Source organism: Rhinolophus ferrumequinum, chromosome 18 (assembly GCF_004115265.2).
Source record: "Rhinolophus ferrumequinum isolate MPI-CBG mRhiFer1 chromosome 18, mRhiFer1_v1.p, whole genome shotgun sequence".
Taxonomy (NCBI): Eukaryota; Metazoa; Chordata; class Mammalia; order Chiroptera; family Rhinolophidae; genus Rhinolophus; species Rhinolophus ferrumequinum.
The window spans coordinates 39,127,045-39,146,590 of NC_046301.1; the positions used below are offsets into that span (position 1 = coordinate 39,127,045).

General features: G+C 57.1%; 2 protein-coding genes across 6 annotated transcripts; one reads left to right on the top strand and one right to left on the bottom strand.

Annotated features, from left to right (window-relative positions):
- Positions 1-167: 167 nt before the first annotated feature.
- Positions 168-19,535, bottom strand: PRKCSH (protein kinase C substrate 80K-H). 4 transcript variants are annotated; one of them, XM_033133445.1, is made up of 18 exons: positions 19,474-19,535; positions 10,707-10,859; positions 10,385-10,501; positions 9,722-9,817; positions 9,573-9,630; positions 8,606-8,723; positions 6,971-7,100; positions 4,532-4,616; positions 3,657-3,735; positions 2,842-2,928; positions 2,377-2,559; positions 2,211-2,307; positions 1,729-1,798; positions 1,354-1,443; positions 1,079-1,153; positions 886-985; positions 635-798; positions 168-503 (listed from the first exon to the last, which is right to left on the bottom strand). In XM_033133445.1, exons 1-17 carry the CDS (start codon positions 19,514-19,516, stop codon positions 652-654), a joined length of 1,728 nt encoding a protein of 575 aa, XP_032989336.1. In that variant the 5' UTR covers positions 19,517-19,535; the 3' UTR covers positions 168-503; positions 635-651. The 4 variants fall into 4 exon arrangements, with proteins under 4 accessions (XP_032989336.1, XP_032989335.1, XP_032989338.1 ...); XM_033133444.1 differs by lacking the exon at positions 19,474-19,535 and adding an exon at positions 11,217-11,415; XM_033133447.1 differs by lacking the exon at positions 19,474-19,535 and adding an exon at positions 11,276-11,382.
- ODAD3 (outer dynein arm docking complex subunit 3) lies at positions 11,726-19,325 on the top strand. 2 transcript variants are annotated; one of them, XM_033133442.1, is made up of 13 exons: positions 11,726-12,119; positions 13,145-13,266; positions 13,370-13,447; positions 14,763-14,933; positions 15,049-15,150; positions 15,239-15,364; positions 15,536-15,658; positions 15,866-16,018; positions 16,903-17,063; positions 17,152-17,377; positions 17,940-18,090; positions 18,505-18,589; positions 18,768-19,325. In XM_033133442.1, exons 1-13 carry the CDS (start codon positions 11,879-11,881, stop codon positions 19,138-19,140), a joined length of 2,112 nt encoding a protein of 703 aa, XP_032989333.1. In that variant the 5' UTR covers positions 11,726-11,878; the 3' UTR covers positions 19,141-19,325. The 2 variants fall into 2 exon arrangements, with proteins under 2 accessions (XP_032989333.1, XP_032989334.1); XM_033133443.1 differs by having other exon boundaries at positions 17,940-18,095; positions 18,768-19,022.
- Positions 19,536-19,546: the final 11 nt, after the last annotated feature.

Consider the following 19,546-nt stretch of genomic DNA (forward strand, 5'->3'; position numbering starts at 1 on the left):
GTTCGGTGGGCATCTCAAGTGTGAATCATCTCAGATGTGACTCAGGCAGGGTAGCTGGCCTGATGGGGGAGGCCAGCCCAGGATCTACAGAAAGCTGCTGCCCTGTCTGTTCTGCCCTCTGCCCACCCTTGGCCCATTTCACACCTGACAAAGAAGGCAGACACAGATGGGTTGGGGGGATCATTTATTTTTGAGGTCACAGTCAATTCACTGTCCCCACCAGGAGGGGAGGCAGATACCCTGGGTAAGGGTTCAGGGCAGAGTGGGCAGTAAGCCACCAGGCTGGGGGTTTGGGGAGGGTGTACTCCTTTAGTCAATCTTTGGGGGATGCTGGAGTCTGGGAACATGGCTCTGTCACACCTGGTCCAAGAGAAGAGCAAGGGGCCTCTCATGGTTTCTGCCCCCATGGGAAGGGTAAAGAAACCCCGAGGGGCAGATCTTGGTCCACAGATTGTGAGGTGGGTGGGCAGCACCGCTGGGGGCTGGTTCCATGCCTTGAGGTTCTGGGGCCAGAGAAAGACCCAATGAGAAAGAGGCAAGGGTGAGGAGAGCAACGGTGCTGACCTAGGTCTGTTTTCCTCAGACCCCACTGCACCCCCAACCCGGGCAGGCAGAGACCCACCTCCCTACCCACCTCTGTGCCAAGTAGGGCTAGAGTTCATCGTGGTCGCCATCCGCAGGTGGTTCAGGAGGTGGCTCCGGGCAGGCGGCCGGCGTCATCAGCTCCATGAGGTACTCACAGCGACTGGGCTCCATGGTGCTGGTCACCACCGTCTCCTTCCCGCACAGCAAGCGCACCTGGGAAGGGTGGGAGGGCAGGTGGGGGCTCAGGTTGGCTCAGCCAGGCCTGGGCCCTGACCCGGCCCCCCCCCCCCATTCACTCACAGTGGTAGAGCGGTTGGGGCCCTGCCAGCAGCCTGTGCCCTGCTCATACTTCATGGCACTGAACTTGTCGTGCTCAGGGCCGGCCCACGAACCCCAGGTGCTGCGGGAGAGTGGGATGTTGAGGGTGGGCCAGCTGGAGGGGCTTGGGGGTCGGGGGTGGAACAGAAGGGGGGCCCAGCCTGAGACTACTCACCCGAGGTTGGTGGGGGAGCCGCCGAGCTTGGGTTTCTGTGAGACAAGCTTGAAGGGACAGAGCCTATAGATGTACCTGTCATGGGATAGGGCTGGTGGGCAGGAGGGACGCAGGACCCCAGCCACCCTGACGGTCCTACACATGGTGGGGGCATACACAGGCCCCTGAAACTCCACTGACCGCCCCTAAAGCCACCCCTTTACTCTCCCTGTGACCTTGCTCAGGCTCGGACCCTCCAAGCCCACCCGCCCACCTGCCCCTGGCGGGTAACGCACTCATTGGTAGTGAGCTCATAGCACTGGCTGTACAGGTAGGCGAACTCCCCATTGGGGCCAAAATCAAAGGAAATCTCCTGCTCCAGGTTCCTGGAAGGAAAGGCAAGTGGTGAAGGGGCAGCAGGAGCAGCCAAGTCACCACAGACTGACAGGACAATGCTGGAAGTCCCTGTGATCCTGGTGGATGGAAGTGTGGGGGCTGGGCTCTGGCTCCTCGCCACCTGGGGACCTCAGGAACCACTGCTATATCTTTGCTCTGTGGCAGCGGTTGCCTCGGCGACTCCCCATTACCACCTCCTCTGGGGAGCTAGGCAGCAGGCGGCTGTGGGGCAGGTGGAGACGCTGCCCTGCTGTGGCCAGACCCACACCCCATACCTGATGGACTCCTCCATGTCCCTCAAGGACCGCTCGGCCTCCTCAAATTTGTTGCGGGCCTCCTGGGCGGCTGCAGGGGGCAGGGGAGAAGTCAGAGGTGCCCCAACCCTTACCCAGGGAGAGGGGGAAGGAGGTACCCGGACACACCTGCTTCCCCACTCCCAGGCCTGCTCTGGGTGACACTGGGCACAGGAAGGCTCTGTGGCCTTGCCAGCCACAGGGCAGACCCCACTCACTGCCCAGGCTCTCGGCTCCCAGGGCCCCTCTGGCTCCCCACCTGAGAGGGTGGCACCAACGAGGGGCAGCCTGTGAGAGGCAGGAGGGCCCGTGGGGCTGATGGGGGTGGTGCCAGCCTCCCCAAGCCCCAGCCCCCAGTCTTGCTTGAGGACCATGTGGGGCCTGGATCGTGGGCTCCTGCGGGTACAGGGGATGGCGGGGGGATGGGCAGGGTCCCCTCCCTCCCAGGCCCAGTGAGCCCTCACCGTCAATGAAGGCCTGTGTCTGCTCGTCGTAGGGTGGCATTTTGTCCTCCTCGGTGGCACTGGCCGGCTTGGGGGGCATGAGTGGGGGTGGGGCCTCCTGGGGAAGGGGCAATCAGCGAATGACCCAGCCCCGGCCCCCCACACCCCTTTGTCCCCAGACACACACCTTGGGCTGCTCCCCCTGCACCTGAGAACCCTCCTCCTCCTCTTCCTCCTCCTCCTCCTCAGGCTCCTCTTCTTCGTCCTCCTCTTCCTCCTCCTCCGTGGGCGGTGAGGGAACTAGGCGCTGCTCTTCCACGAGCTCCGTCAGGTCAGGAGCAGAAGGCACCGGCCAATCAGTGGGCAGCACCTGACAGGCGTGTGGGACGCTCAGTGCTGTGGCCTTGGGGTCCACTCCCTATCCCATGACATGGGGGTCCATGCTCACATCATCGCCCCGTGGGCAGCGTCAGTGTCCCTGCCCCTCCCAGGAAGCCTGGAGGGAGGGAGGGAGGGAGAGAGGGACTGACAGCTGGGGGTGAGGGGCTGAGGTGGCCCAGCTGGCCAGGGTGGCCCAGCGCCAGAACTGGAGGCAGTTCCTTTGTGAGGCATTGGCAGGGAGGGACCACATCACCTCCCCTCCCCCACTGACCTCAGACTGGTACTTGTCCCTGATGGCAGCCCAGACGCGGTCATGGAAGGCAGTGGCGTCCATCTGCACATCTCCCCCAAGCAGAGTCTGTGTGCATTTGTTGGGGTAGCGTCAGGATGGGGGCCACCAGGTGCCCCTCCTGTGCCCCAAGCACTTGCAAGGTGGGCCTCAGGCTGTGGTGCCAGGCATGAGCCCTGGGTACAAGGTTACGCTGGGGCCAGACTGGGTGAGGTGCAGCAGCCAGAAGGGGGCAGCACAGGCCACAGAAAGAGGAGCCCCCCACCAAAAGGGTGGGGGAGGGGGCTACTGGAGAGACTACAGAGAATGAGACAGAGGGAAGAGCACAACCACCAGAGATCACCAGGCCCTCAGAGGGAGAGGCCATGAGGGACAGGAAGGGATCCAGCAGGAGACAGCAATGGACAGAGAGATGGAGGGTCCAGACCGCAAACAGAGCGCCAAAGGCTTGCATGTGAGGAGTGCGAACTGGGCGCACACCCTGGTGGGAGCCTGCAGGGGCCTATGGGTGGGAAACCTGGCTCTGTGTGTGCGACCAGACGCCCTGTGGCACCCACGTGACCCCACCAGGTCCCAAAGGGCAGGGAGAACTGGTGCTGGGTAGTTGCCTTCCTGGCTCACCCAGGCAATGCCGGGCCACATCAGCCAGGCTGGGCACCCCAGCAGCCCTGGTCCAGGGCCAGCAGGGCACTTTCCATGGAGACAGCCCACAGCCAGCCTGTCTCCTGCCTGCAGGCCCTGAAGTCACCTGGGGCAATCCTCTCCAGGAGCCCCAGGCCAAGGGCAGGGTGAGGTACCTGGGCTTCCCCTTCTGACAGCACCCCGTCCCCGTCAGTGTCCAGCTCCGGGTGGGTCTGAAGCTCGGCCACCGAGACCCTGCAAAGGCACAGGCAAGAGACCGAGAGGGCTGAGCAGCTGGAAGTCTGGAGGGGAGCTCTAGGGTTGGGGCCCCCTCCAGCCCCCACCCTTGAGAAGAACAGGTCCCAGCCACCCAGTCCTCTGCCTCCTACCCCATCCTTACGTCTCCACGAGACCACAGCTCAGAGGAGGGACAGAGACGGGATGGGATTAGGAGACACCTGGATCCCGTGTCCCCCAAGACCCCTCTCTTCCTGACTCACCAGCAGCATCCATTTCCTTCCACCCTCAGCAGCGAATATGTCCAAACTGCCCTCTGACTGGTGTCCTCCACTCAGCAGAGCCCAACGACCCATGATGGCCCGGGCACCACATCCTGTCCCCCCACCCATCACCACTGCCAACCACGGAATGGTATGGCCTGCCCATTCTGTCCTCTTGGCTCCTCCTTGCCGGTGTGCCAGCCCAGCCTCCTTGTTCCCAACAGCCACCCTCCACAGAGCCATTTGCCTGGGGTCAGCCAGCAAGTTCAGGGGCACAGCTGGGATTCCAAGGGGTCTGCTTTTGACCAGAGTAGGCTTGGGAACAGTAGTGGGACCCCTTGTCACCTTGCTCAGCTCCTTGGGAGGGCAGTTTCCTTCATCTCCTCCCCGAACCCTGGCCTACTTTGGACCCATTTTACACATGAGTAAGTAGAGGCTCACAGAGAGGGCTTGGGACCAGTTCAGGACCCATTGTGAAGTGGGGGACTGGCTGGTTTCTAAAGGCGGATGCTGGGAGAAGGGGCATCCCAGGGGAGGGCAGGCATACTCACACCCCGTCCATGTCGTCGTCCAGCTCCTGGAAGGCACTGGTCGCCAGCTCCTGCTCCTGCTGGGCCTTGGAGGCGGCCTGCTGCTCTGTGGAGCGCCAGCTTTGTCACCCTCTGCCCCGCCCGCTCGCTCCTGCCACCCTGAAACCTGCCCTCCTCCATCACCGGCTGTGTACCTGGCCGCTCGCTGGGCACTGGGGCCCTGAGTCAGGCCACTGTGTGGGACAGTCAGGCCACTGTGACTGGGGGCAGGAGCCGGGCGATGACAAGGGCTGGTGAGGGCAGGGACGAGAAGTGCCAGAGTGGGGAGGGTCTGAAGGGAGAGCTGACAGAGGTCTGCAGATGGGTCAGATTTGAGGAGTGACTGAGAACACTCCTGGGACTTTGGTTTGAACAAGTGGGGGACCAGCAGAGACCATGTGAGGAGCAGGTGGGGCGACCATGCCTTGGGTTGCCATGTCCAGGAGGCCCCCACAAGAAGGGGCCCAGCACCCCACCTGGCTCACTCTCCAACACGAATGGAGCTGGGGGGTTGGTACAGCCAGGCAAGAGGGGTAACCTGGTGAGTCTGGGGTCCCTGTGGGACATTTAGGAGCAGGTACAGCTGCATTTGTGGGTGGGGAACCAGAGCGGAGAAAAGAGGTCAGTGTCCTAGCCCAGAAGAAGCACCGGGGTCTTGGGCCCACTGAGGAGGAGGGTATGGGCCACCAGAAAAGGGCAGAAGAAGCATCCTCGAGGAGCAGTGGCTTCCATGAAGCCGGTGGAGAAAAGTTCACATACTTAAGAAACAGGAAATCCAGGCCTCAGGAACCGGGACAAGGAGTAAAAGAAGCAGGTTCAGCCAGGACGAAGAGGCAATAAGGCTTCACAGCCTTGGAGGGGAAAGCTGAGCTTGGAGATAGCTGTTTGCGCAGCAGAGGTCTGAGTGTATTTCTAGGCAGAGGGAAGGTGCCAGCCAGAGAAGACCACCCGGCAAAGGGGAGAAAACTGAAGGTCCAGGGTCTCTAAGCAGAAGATGGTGGAAGCCAGGATGTGGGGACAGAAACAGCCTCTACTGAGGAACGAAGGACAAGAGGAACCCTTGCAGGTCCTTCGGCCCAATGAGCCCATGGGATTGTGGACAGGGAGCCTCTTTGCAGCCAGCTGCTCCCCGGTTTTCTGGCTTCCTGTTCCTCCTCTGCTCTGAATCCTCTATGGCTCCCACCTTACTTGGGGTGAAAATCCAAGTCTCCGCATGGTCCCTAAGGCTCTGCCCATCCGCACCTGCCCTTGTCTCCCCCGACTCTCCTTGCTCACTCCTTCCCGCCACACGCCTGCCTTGCTGTTCCTTACAAATCAGATATGATGCTGCCCCAGGGCCTTTGCATCTGCTCCCTCTGCAGGCAGGGGATTTCTCCATCTTGCTCAATGCTGTATTGCTGGCCCCTGGGGTGTGCCTGGCACATACCTCGCAGGCACTCAACAAATGCTTGTTGGATGAACTATTGAATTCTTGATTATGAGAAATCAAGGCAGAGAGAGAGGGAAGGAAGGGAAGGAAGAATGCAGCAGATGCCCGAGACAAAGGAGATCAATAGAATGGCCTCCGAGGGAGGCTTGCCTGGTTCCTGGTTATCAGCCACATGAGCAGCTGGGCCCACACCTCCAAATCGTTCCAGCAATGCTTTGTCCTTTGACTAGTCTGGAGTAGAAGGCTTCTTTCTTCCCCACCTCCCCCTTCTATTCTGCTTCCACGGTATATTCCCCAACGGAGCAGATTGAGAATGAGGACCAAGGCTTCCAATTTCCCATAATGGTGGCACGACCTGCCAACAGCAAGAAAATTCTGGACACAGCATAAAAAATCATCTTAAAACTAACCAAGGCAGCAGGGATTGCCAGGGCAAAGAGGCCCTTGGGAAGGTAAGAGATGCAGAAGTGGGTTTTGCCCTAAAGGACCTTGCCAATCCTGGCAAATTTAGACGTTTGTTTTGATAAAAACTAGTGGTGCCAAGGAGACGGAAATCAAACTCCAAGGTGGGAGCATAATAGCAGACACCCCCCACTCCAAGTAACTACACTGTGACCCCAGGGGGCTCTCCCCTCAGGGAGAGAGAAGCTGGACAGGAAATCACCCAGCCTACACTCAGATCTCGGCTCACACTGCCTGAGAGGTTAGAGGAACCTCCAACCCGAATTTGGATTTGGGGATCCCTAAATGGTAGAAAGAAAAGCCCCTCCTCTCTAGACAAGGACCCCTCATGCTAGGCTGCAAATTATTCCTACAACTAACTGTCAAATATGATGATCAACACACAGTGCAAGACAAGTAGGCCTGGGGAACCGAGGCAGCACGATTAAGCCAGCAGAGAGAACAAATACGTGATGGGCAAGTCTTCTGGGCCCAGGCTCTTCCTGGCCAGTGGCCAAGGGCAAGTGAGTCATGGCCACCCAGTGACATACCTTCCCACAGCTTCTGGTGCTGCTCTTTGGCCTCCTTCTCTGACTTCTCAGCCTCCTCCTTCACCAGCCGCAGCATCTCCACCTGGTCCTCCAAAGACTTCTTTCCGGCCTGCAGCTCAGCGAGCTTTTGCTGGGTGGGCAGAAGGCAAGGGGCCAGCTCTCCTCCTGTTCTGCCTTCTTCCTCACGAACTGCCACCTCCCTGCCTCTACTCCACATGGCAACCGCAGAATCTTTCCAAAACACACATCTCCCTGAGTCCCTGCCTTGCTGCGGTTCTCCGCAGCCCACTGGAGAGAAACCCAAACACCTCAATGTAGTCCCAAGGCTCCATGTGACCAGCCCCTGCTGCCTCTCCAGCCCCATCTGCCCCATTGCTATTTTAAACTCTAGACCCAACTGCCCTGACAACATTCAGACCTCCAAAAGCTCTCTGCCTCCAGTTCTTCACACATGCTTTCCTTCTGTCTGGAACACTCTGCTTGGCTATCTCTAAATTACCCCACAAATTTCAGCTTAGAGGCCTCCTCCTGTAGGAAGTCTTCCCTGCTTCCTTCCCCCAAGACAATTGGGGGAGGGGGGCAGGGGGACCAGGCAAGAATCTTTTCTATGCACCACAGCCCCAAATTTCCCTTTCCCAGCAGCCCTGGGCATCACTTTCTGTCTGTCCTTCCCACTAGCCAGTGCACCCTTGAGGCAGTTCCTGGTCTGCTTCTAGCCTCATGCCCAGTGCACAGCACATCTTGGGCCTCTGCGGACATTTCAAGAAGGAACAAGTTTGCTGGGCAGGTTCCAACTTACGGATGGGGTCCCAAGCTATAGGGTCTTAGCCTAAACCCCACAGGATCATTTTCCTCCCAAGACCTTGGCTGACACATCAACTTGGCCTATTGCCAGGATCCTCCCCAAAGAGCAAAGGTCACTTAGAGACAATCTCACCACATGGTTCCACCACTATTCCCTGAACTTGGGAAGGATCTCACTGCCCCTAACTCAGGAGGGGGCTCACTGCCCAATGAATTTGAGCGGGACCTCACTAGCCCAGCCATGGGGATGGGAGAAGACCTGGAACCTTCCCTGGGCAGAGAAACAGAGATGGAGCACTTGCTCAGTAGATTGAGCAGGAGTCCAGGAGCGGTGCTGAGGACTCTGACCCATGAAATGGGGTGGGCAGGCAGCAGAGGGAGACACACACCTGGGGACATACCCTCTCTGGCCCACAAAGCATCAACCCTTCTGAACAAACCCAGTTGCTGCTGACTGACAGGGTCTTCAGTCCTCCTCTAGAACTGAGAAGCTACAGTCATTGGCCCCATCTTGGAGACGACAGAACCACGACCCGGGATGCAGAGGCGTCACTCCTGTTCTAGGAGGCAGCAGAGCTCCTCCCAGCCCACTTCAATCTGCCACCCAAGGCCCCAGTACACCTGTGCTCACCACTGTCCACTTGCTAACAGCTTAACCAATGACTAAATGCCCAGTGGACAAATGAGTAAACCAAGGCGCAGGCAGACAGTAAGAGCCCCCAGGAGCAAGTGTCTGGAGCAGGTGTCAACCTGACCCAGCCTCTCCAGCTCATGCCTCCAGCCCTCCTCAGGGCCCAGATTGTCCTGGGTCAGCCCCAGGGGGCCCCTCACCTGCTTCTCCTCCCGGGCCTTCTTCCAGTCCTCAATAAGGATCTTTTTCAGGCGGAACCCCTCACGGGTAACCTCTGCCATCTGCTGCAATGTCTCTCTCTCCTTACGGCCCTTCTCTCTGGGGTGGGGGCACACACAGGCAGCACCAGGGGGCACTTAGGACCCATCAGATCTGCCTCTTCCAAAAGGGCTCAACCCCACCTTATGCCCCCATGTTGGGAAAGATAAGAGAGCAAGCCCTTCTCTCCCCACCTCCCCGCATCCCTGTCCTTGGGAAGAGGGAGTGGGCAAGGTTCGCCCATCCTCAGGGTCAAGGGAGGGACTAGGTTTTGCTAGCATGTGGGGTCGGAAATTGGCTCCCAAGAGAGAAAGGAGAGAAAAGTCTAGAAATCACAGACTCCCAGACAATCTGGCCAGTAAGCATGTTGTGTGTGATCCACCCTTTACTTAAATAAAAGATCTTCATTCAGGAGAGTTTACATAAATATCAGGACTTTTGGTTTCGTTGAAAAATGAATCAGGCACTGTCACCTGCCATCAACTAACTGGAGTCAAGGGCAGCTGTCCCTTTAGATGTCTCATTCCCCACCACTCCCCACTGCCTTATTTTCAGCCTGCTTCTGCCATTTAGATAACCTGCCTGTGGGAATTTCAGTTTTCAGGTCCTGCTGCAGAGCATAACAATGAAAAGCATGGAGTCTCAAGTTAGACCGACCTGGGCTCTGCTGTCTCCTAGCTATGTGACACTGAGGAAGTCATTCTCCTTTCTAAACTTGAGCTTCTTCACCTGTTGAACAGGCAAATGACTGTACTTGCTTCTGGGCCAGAGGGAAAACTGGTGATGGAGCATTCACTAGGCACCTGGCACAGAGTGAGTGCTCAATACTCAAAAGCAGAAAAGAGAGGGGGCCTCATTCACTGGGCGGGGTAAGGCAAGGTCCTGGAGGGGTGGGTGGCACCAACGTACTTGCAGCTGTTCTCACAGACGATCCCACTATTGTACTCATCCGTCCCGTCGCAGCAGTCTGAGGGCAGAGGTGTGGGTGCCATCAGACCTGGCAGTGCCTCCCCCTCCACCCATGCCTTTTTCCCTAACCCCAGGGGGATCTCATTTACCACAAACTCCATCGTTGACCCATCTGGATGAGATGTACAGGGGCTTGTAGCCTATGTTGGTGCAGTGGAAGCTGCTGTTGGGACAGGCAGCCGTGCCTGTGGGGAAGAAGGAAGGGTTTTCAGAGTGTGTTCAGAGCCTCACACCTCACATCCACTCAGACAGACCCCTTCACCACCAACCCCAACACACATGCACACAGAGAGCCAAACAAACATAAAAACAACCATTTCCAAGTAAAGGAAGGAGACAGCTGCACACTCAGGCCCTGAAACAAAACTCTCCAGTGCTCCCTCCTGCCTCTCCTCACCAACACCCTCTGAAGAGGGCCACCAACTCCTGCCTCCCTTGCCTTCACCTCTATCCCGTGTCTGCGCCTTGGCTTTCTCTCCCATGTCTGGATGCCTGCACATGGCTGGCCTCTCCATTTGCTACACCCTTCAGGATGCAGCCAAGAGCTCACCTCCCCAGGCTGGGTAGGGACCTTCTGGGCTCCCACAGCTCCTGTGGCTCCCCTCACCAAACCACTGACCACTCGCTTCTGTGCCAGCTTTCCCCACTCAACAGGGAGCGGGACTGGCTCTATCTTGGTCACCACACAGGGCCAAGCACCACCAGGTGCTCCATAGATGCATAATAAACGAATGGATGAAGACAAAACTCACCGGGCTCATCTGAGCCATCCTTGCAGTCACAGTAGTCATCGTTGACCTGATCGAAAGGGATGGTGGCTGAGCTGTCCAGGCAAGTGAATGGCTTGGACTCATCATAGAAGTGAAGGTCTGGGGAGGGGCGAAAGGACTCAGCACAGGGCAGGAAGAGGCCCTCTGAACCTAACGGCACGTCTGCCTCCACCCACCAGCTGAGAACGGCCACCTTCCCTACCCAGAGAAGGGGAAACTGAGGCAAAGGGCTATACAATTCCTAGTCCAAAGCCAAAGTCGGCCCGTCCCACACCCTACTCCCATCATCCAGCGGCGGACTTACTGGTGAGGGAGACGCCTCGGGGCCGCTTGACCTCCACGGCCCAGCACACCGGGAGTAGCAGCAGCAACAGTAACATCTTGCCGGAGATTTGAAGGCGGGGAAAGTGATCTGTAGGAGGAAGCAGGCTGCGGGGAGACGCGCTGTGCTCCAACGCTGCCAAGAAAGGGGAGGCCGGTCAGTGGCAGAGGGTTACTACCAGCTAAAAGAAAGCACCCCTTCCTCCTGCCAACTGGATTCCTCCATCGCTTCCGGGCAATGGGGGCTCATGGGGAAAGATAAGGGAGGGAGTCTCCCCAATCCTGCCCAGCGGAGGGGAGTCTAATTTTGCTCATTTCAATGTTAGGGATCTCAAAATCTCCGCTCTCCACGTGGGTGGTGGGGGAGTGAACTATCCAAGTCCCCCCAATAGGCCGAAGGGGTCAACAGCCTCCCCCTCTCCCGACGCATACCCTCAGGCCACCCCGCAACAAGAAATTGGGATGCCCTCCCGCCTGCTAATTCAACACCTACAAGAGGCCGGGGCAAAGGTCAACATCCACCGCGCCCCCCTAGCCCAGCAGCCAACTGACTGTTCCTCCTGCAGAAAGAAAGCGGAAAAGTGCGGGTACGTCACTTCCGGCACCACGACGCGCTGCCAGAATGGTGGTTCAGCAACGCCATGTTGAAAGTGGCAAATAAGGATGCTGGAAGCCATCTTGGATAGGACTGTGAAGCCTTAGAAGGGATAGTTCTGAAGATTCGCGCTTAATGGCGGCACAAGAAGCCTCCATCTTGGGAGTGGCGGGTTCTGCACTCGCCAAAGAAAGTTCCTGAAAAATGCCTGCGAACCCCGGGCGGGGTTACGAGGGAAGAGGAAGTGGGATGAGCACGTGACGCTTAAGTACCCTACCCCACCATTCTACTCCGCGACTCCGCCCTGTCCCTTGTTGGGACCGCCCCTCCATGAAGCATCAGCCAATGAGAGCAGTGGTGCATAACGCGGAGGGTTTCCATGGAGCATTGGAAGGAGGAGGGGAGGAGGTTACCTAGCAACCGGGAGATGCTGCGAGGCCCCGCCAAGCGGTCGGAAAGTGCATTTCCATTGCCGGAGGAACCCGAGCTGACAGATCCCGGACCGGAGCAATTATTAGAAGCCCCTCTAAACCTCAGGGGTCTTTGGCCCCAACCCAATCATGACGTCTCCCCTGTGCTGGGCGGCCTCTACCAACGCCCTACCTACTCAGGACCAGATTGCGACCTCTTCCAAGACCAAGGGTAATCAGGCTCAGGCTAAGCGCGACCACCCTAGAGGCAAGGGCGCGGCACAAGTCTGGCCCCCACTCCATTCCAAGCAGGGGTCCGTCCCTGCCAGTCGGCGGAAGTCTGCTGTGCACACGCAGGTGGCTGAGTTACAAAGGAAGATACATCTCTTAGGTAAGATGGCCCCAAAGGGCACAGAAGGGTCAGGAGTCAACAGTGTCCACCCAGCCCCCTGACTAGGCATGGTGTGACAAGGATGTTTCACCAGTATTCATCCAGGTGGTCAGTTTCTGGAAGCAAAAATTCATACTTGTTCATGGTTTTCCTCATCTCATAAAACTTTTCCTGGGCTCAGAGCCAACTGGACTGTATTTCATACTTTTGTGTAATCTAAACTCTTCTGTCATGCATGGTGTGGTGAAGAACATAGGTTTTAGAGCCAGATTTTCTGGGTTCTAATCCTGGCTCTGTATATACTACTTGTTTGACTATGGGGGACCAAGAGTAATCTAATTGCTCTGTTTCTCCATCTGTAAAATGGGGATAACAGTCCAATCCCATAGGTAGTAGAAATGTGTTAAGTGCTTAGATCAGTGCCTGGCACATAGTAACACATTATAAAGTGCAAAGCAGTGGTTCTCAATGGAAGAGGGCCGTTTTGCTCCCCAGGGGACATTTGGCAATGTCTAGAGACATTTTTGGTTGTTATATTATTGGGGGAGAGTGCTACTGGCATCATAGAGGGTGAAGGCCAGGGATGCTGCTCAACATCGGACAATGCACAGGACTGCTCACCACAGTAAATAATTGTCCATCCCAAATGTCAGTCATGCCGAGGCTAGGAAATACTGGTGTAAACCATTATTGTTATTGTCTTATTATTAGGAGGCAGTCTTGCATAGTGGTTGAAGGTATGGGCTCAGGAGTCAGACTGCTGTGACCTTGAACAATCTAATAAGCCTGAGCCTCAGTCTTCTCATCTATAAAATGGGTACGATATGGATATGAATGTGCACCTATTGGCATATGGTATCTGATACCTGGAAAACTCTTGGTCCAGCACCAAATACATAATAAATGCTCAACACGAAGTATTATTATAATATTTAGTTGATGATTACACAAAGGTCCTTCTCCAGGGAAGTCCTCCCCAATCCCCATGATGCTCTGCTTATGCCTCCCACCTCACATGACTCCAGAGGGTGACCGGAAAGCCTTTTATGAGAGTACCCAGTGGAACATCAAGAAGAATCAGGAAACCATCAACCAGCTACGCGAGGAGACCAGAGTGCTGCAACTACAGCTGACAGCCCTACTCCAGGTGAGGGTGCAGAAGTGGGTGAAGAGGTTCCAGGGGGTATGGCCAGCATTCCCAGGTGCTGACACCACGTGGATAAGTGGTGACTGGACTCCTCTGCTTGCAGGGAGATGAGAAAGTGGTCCAGGCAGTGATTCAGGAATGGAAGTCAGAGAAGCCATACCTGAAGAACAGGACAAGCCAGGTTTGCCCATCCCCACTCCACTGACCATCTCCCTTCATTTGCAGCCTGGATCCCCTCCCCACTGGACTCCCTACCTCCCATCTCTCCCTCTCTAATCCTTTCTCCCCACCAGCTGCCACTCATTATTCACTCAATTAATCTTTATCACACACTGACCATGTGCTTGGTATGGTATTAGGTGTTGGTGATTGTGCAGTGAAAAAACAGACCAAGTCTCCACTCCCCAAAATCTCATATTTTAGTGGAGAAAACATACATAAAAACCTAAGAACAAGAAATATAGAAACAAAGTAATTTCTAGTAGTGACAAGAGAAACAAAATAAAAAAGAGTAACTGACTAGAGATGGATGGGGACAAGGATTCACACGTTAGATTGGTGTGTGGAAGTCAGCAAAGACCCCTTTCTCTAAGAAGTGATATTTGTGCTGAGAATGGGCCAGGGAGGAAATGATCTGGGGAAAAGTGCTCCAGGCAGAGGGAAGAGCAAATGCAGTGTCCTGGGGTAGGAACAAGTGTAAAGTTGGAGACACAGGAGGTGGCCAGTGTGGCTGGATGGAAATGAGTGACAGGCGTTCAGTAAGAGGTGAGGTCAGTGAAGCCATCAGGAGCTGAACCTTGCAGGACTGTGAGAAAGCAAGAGTGGAAGGCAGGAGGAGGTCATCCCGGTGAAAAATGGTGTTGGCTGCACTAAGATGAAAGTGCTGGAAATAGGAAGAAAGAGAGCTCTGGGGAGCGTTTGAAATAGAACAGAGAATTGCAAACAAGTTGGATGTAGGTGGAAGAGAAAAAGAGAAAGTGAGGAATGACATCAAGGTTTTGGACTTGAGCACCTGGAAGGATGGGGCTTCCATGAGCGGAGATAGGGAAGATTCAAGAAAGGCAGGTTTCGGGAAAGAGCAAGTGCTCGATTTTGGGCATGATGGTTTTTGAGGTACCTCTGGAGACATCTGGAAGGCAGTGGATATATGGATATATGAGCCTGCAGTTCAGGAGGCCAAATTTGGGTGTCTTCAGTGTATAGGTGACCTTTAAAACCCTGAGACTGGATAGAATCACAATGGGGGTGGGTGTGGACACTGGAGAGAAGGACCTGGGGCTGCAAATTAAAAGGCAAAAGAGACCAGGGGCAGCCAGGGAGTTGGGTGGAAACTGGGGAATGGGCTTCTGGAAGCCACCAAAGAAAAAAATCTGCAGGAGGATCAGCCAGGTCAGACGCTGCTAAGAGACAAGGGAGATGAGAGCCAAAATATAGGGGAAGGAAGGCAGGAAGGACTGGGGGATTCAGGCCCCTGCTCTTGCTCCCCTCCCTTCCAGCAAGTCCTTGAGCACCTGGACCACCAGCTGAGGGAGAAGGTGAATCAGCTCAACGCTCTGCGGCACCAGGTGGGGTTGCGGCAGAAGTGTCTGGAGGAGCTGCAGCTGCAGCACAACCTGCGTGAGCTGGAGATGGCTGAGGCACAAGATGGCAACACGGAGGTGGCTAAGGTGGGGCCAATGAGGTGTAGAGGGGTGAGAGTTGGGCGGGGGCAGAGAGGGCACTTGATCCGGGGGGAGGAGGAATTGAGCAGGGGGGACTCAGCACAGCCTTGCTTCGCTCTAGACCTTGCGGAACCTGGAGAACCGTCTGGAGAAGGCCCGGATGAAGGCGGAGGAGGCTGAACACATCACCAATGTATACCTGCAGCTCAAAGCCTATCTACAGGTAGGGACCAGGACAGCTGGGGAGAGGGAGGCAAGTGGGAGGGCCAGCCTGGCCAGTCACAGGCCTGCCCCACTCCCCATATCCCTAGGAGGAGAGCCTTCGTTTGGAAAACCATCTGGATTCCATGGAGGCTGAGGTGGTTAAAACAAAACACGAGCTTGAGGAACTGCATGTGGTGAACCAGGAGGCTCTCACCGCCCAGGACATTGCCAAGGTGCCAGCCCGCTGGTTCCTGGGGGTCCTGCCCATGTGCCATGGTCTCCTGTCCCCGAGCCTTTCCATCTATCTCCCAGGACCCTGTGGCCTGGCCCAGCTGTCCGAATTTGGGCTCTTAGCTCTGGGACTGAGCCACAGTAGATGCCAGCTGGTCCTGCTCGCCCTCCAGAACCAGCTGCAGTATCTGGAGGAGACCGTGTTCCGAGAGCGCAAGAAGCGTGAGCGCTACATAACGGAGTGCAAGAAGCGCGCAGAGGAAAGGAAACTGCAGAACGAACGCATGGAGCGCAAGGTGGCACACCCAGGGCGCCAGGACCAAGGCCCTGTCCCGAACTCCTGACCCGTGCCTCGGTGCCCTTACCTGGTCCCCGGCCTTGGCCCTGGCCCCGCAGACTGGGCCCCACCCCCTCCCTGACCCCTATCCTGAAACCCTTTCCCAGCCAACGCCCTAAGCCCTTATCCACAAGCTGATCCTGGCCCTGACCTCAACCTGGAGCAGACCCAGCGTGAGCATGTGCTGCTGCAGTCCGATGATACGCTCCAGGATAGCCTCCGCACCAAGGAGGAAGAGCTGCTGCGGCGCTGGAGCATGTACCAGATGGAGGTGCTCTTTGGCAAGGTTAAGGATGCCACCGGCGTGGCCGAATCGCATGTGAGTGCTGCCCACAGCGCCCTGGATCAATTCCTCAGCACACAAACCTGCTCTCTTAAAAGACACCCTCTTCCTCCTCCAGCTACCGCCCCATTTCTCTCTTGCTTCTCACAGTAAAACCCAGCGAGCTGTCTATTCTCGCCATCATTCCCTCTCCTTGGGTTCACCCTTACACCAGTGGCACTGACTTCTTTGGCATGTGGACTCTGCGAGAACTGGGAGTTTTGCCTCTACTTTCCTGTGTCTCATTGCTTGTAACATTGTCTGGGGCACAGTAGACTGCCCAGTGCCACCCTCAGACCCGGGAAAGCTGAACCCCTACCCTGGGACCCACACTTTGCATCATCTTCCTCAAGATTTCCTGAGACTGTGTGTCCACTGCTAGCAAACACTGACCTCCCTGGACCCCAGTCTGGTTTCTCCCCTTTGGGCACTCTCCAACCTGCTATTCTTCACATGTGATGACCCGTGAGGAGTTCCAGGAATCAGACCTATAGCGCCATCTGGGGCACTGTGGCTGGTGGCCTTTCCAGAAATTGGCTGGGTGAGCGGATCATTACCACCACAGGCCATATTTCCTCACCAGATTGGGTGAGACTTGCAGCCAGAATGTTGCTAGCACTTTGATTTTGGAAAGCAGCTATGGTCATTGCTACCCTGCCCAGCACGCTGATTTTTGGCTGATTCAAATTCCTGATATAGAGAGAGAAGGGCTCTGCAAATCATTTTTATCCAAGGCTGCCCACCGTTGAGGCAGCTCTGAGTCCTAAACATCGCTGTGAAGAAGCCACGAGCTTAGGCCACCGGTGCTGAGTGCCCTGGGGGAGAGGGGGCACTCGGGCCTGCCCAGGCCTTGGCTCTGACTGGGACTGTGTGGCCCCCAGGCGGTAGTACTGCGGTTCCTGGCGCAGGGCGACACCTTCACACAGCTGGAGACGCTCAAGAGAGAGAATGAGCAGACGCTGCTGAGACTGAAGCAAGAGAAGCAGCAGTTGCAGCGGGAGCTTGAAGACCTCAAGTACTCCGGGGAGGCCACTCTGATGAGGTGAGGCGAGGCCCCGTTGCCCGAGGAGGAGGGTGAGGACCGCAGGTCCACAGAGCTCCCATGGTGGCGACCTCCATGCTCCCTGCAGCGAACAGAAGCTGCTGGAAGAGTTGCAGGAGCGCCTCAAGGCGGAGGAGCAGCGGCGGACTGAGGCCCAGAGCCAGCTGGAATGGGTCAAACGGACGATGCAAACTCTGAAGGAGGGCCTTGAGCACCTGGCGGGCAAGCTGGACCAAGTCACTGTGGCTGGCCTCGCCCCTGAGGAAGTCCCGCCTGGAACTTCCCAGGATTTAAGAGACTGTGCAGACCCTCAGGTGGGATTGCTGCCCTGCAGCTCACTGGAGGGAACCCACCCCATGCCCTGTCCTGGACGTCAGAGGCCCGCGTACAGAGCAGTCATTACCCTCATGTACCCTGGGGAACCCCCATCCTTCTTAAGTGGCCCAAGACTTTAGAGATCCTGTCCTGCCTCAGGTCCCTCCTCCAGGGAAAAGTCCCACCTTGGCCCCTCACCCGAAAGCTCAGAAACCCCACTGCGATCCTGGAGTGGCCCAAGACAGAAGCCCCGTCCTGACTGCAGCAAAGTCCCATTTCTTCAGGTCATCCCTGCAATGGCCTCTCTCAAGTTATTACCCTTTCACCCCCCAAAAAGACCTCCTACCACTCCATGTTCTGAGTCTTGACTTCCAAGACTCTGCCCTGACAAGCGTGGCCCTTGACTGCAGAGGCCCCGCCCCACAGAGGATAGCACCACCCCTGTGGGTGTCCCCTCACCTTCAAAGACCTGACCCGTGGGCGTAAAAGCCCCACCCCTATGTGGAACCTGCCCGAGGCCCCGCCTTCTCTCGGCTGATCAGCTTGGGTTCCCCGCCTCAGGATGCCAGCCGCTCCGTGGAGAAGGAGCTGGATCCCGGGACAGGTGACTATCTGCTGAACCTGCTGGGCCTCGTGGAGGAAAAGCTGCTGAAGCTGCAGGCGCAACTCGAGAGCCACAATGTGCCTGAGATGCTGCGCCACATCGCAGATCGCGAGGTGCCCATCACCATATCACCAGGGGGCGGGGCGGACACGAGGGAGCAAGGGGGGGGCGATGGGCTGGGAATGGGCCTTAGGGACAACGGGTGAAGTTTCCTAAGCCAGGAGAGCGTCCAGAAGGTCCGGGGAGGCCAGAGGGGAGGGCTGGGTGAGCCGGGGTGAATCTCAAGAGGCCAAGGAGCAGGACCCCAGACACGGGCCTGGAGGGGGACAAGGAGACGGGGCTGGACATCAGGGTGAACTCTAAGAACAAATGACGCTGCTGGGCCCAAGGAAAACTAAACCGGAGGAGAGGGCAGAGTATGGAATCAGGGTATATCTCGGAATAGGGTGGGGAGGAGGGGGAACAGTACTCTGCAGTCCCTGCCCCGCTCACACTCTTCTCTCCCGATCCCCTCTCCCACAGTTCTACTCCAGCTTAGAGGGAAAGCTACCCATGTACAACACCCGCCTCGCCCTGCCCCTTGCCAGTCCCAAGGACAAGTTCTTCGGTCAGTACGGGCAGGAAAAAGGGGCGGGGCTGCGGGGCCCAAGCAGAGCATCCGGAGGTGGTCCCAGGCCAAGCTCAGGGCCAAGGTGGAGGTGGGTGGTAAAGACTGCCGGGAAACATGACCCAGGAATGGGGGACTTGAAGCCCCTTATCACCCCCCCACCCCTCCACCCCCGCAGACGAAGAGGAGACCGAAGACGAACACAGCCACGTGGTGACTCGCGCAGAGCTCAAGATCCGTTCCCAGAAATTAATCGAATCCCGCAGCAGGAGGCGCAGACGCTCACGGAGATCCTAGACTCGTCCTCACGCCCACCTGGCGCGTCTGGGCCACTGCGGAGCTCCGGATCCCTCGGGGCCCAACCTCCAGCCCTCGGGGCCCCTTTAAGGGCTGAACGCAGACAAGACAAGGGAGTGGAACGGCCCAGCGGAGCCCAGAGTGGAGAAGGGGGCTGGGCCTCTGGACGTTCCCACAGGAAATATCCCCAGGCGGCCTCGGAATCACGCAATAAAGGTCACCGACAAGCCCCCTGGGTATTCGCCTTTCCTTGACCCTGCACCGCCCCAAAGATGGCGACCCCTCAAACCCAGAGCCACAGGTTCAGACCCTCTGACCTGGGGAATGATGACTCCCATAGCCTGGGACACAGATTGTGCTCCCCCTGGCCCCCAGAGAAACAGGATATCCCCACACTTGGGGCGGACCAGCCCTCTCCACCTGAGAACAGAATGACTCCATCTGAGCACACAGACCTGCCCCTCACTTAGCTATACACACTAGCTCCTGCACACCTGAGGACACAAAAAAGCCCTCCCCTGGGAGAGAGGTGGCTTTTCTTCTGGACACAGATTGATGCACACCTATAGGGAGAGCCGGAACCTCACCTGCATGTGCCTGGACTGGGCGCTGGGGTCCGGCTGGGGGCATCTGAGAGCCGCAGGTCTCTGAGGCCCTTCC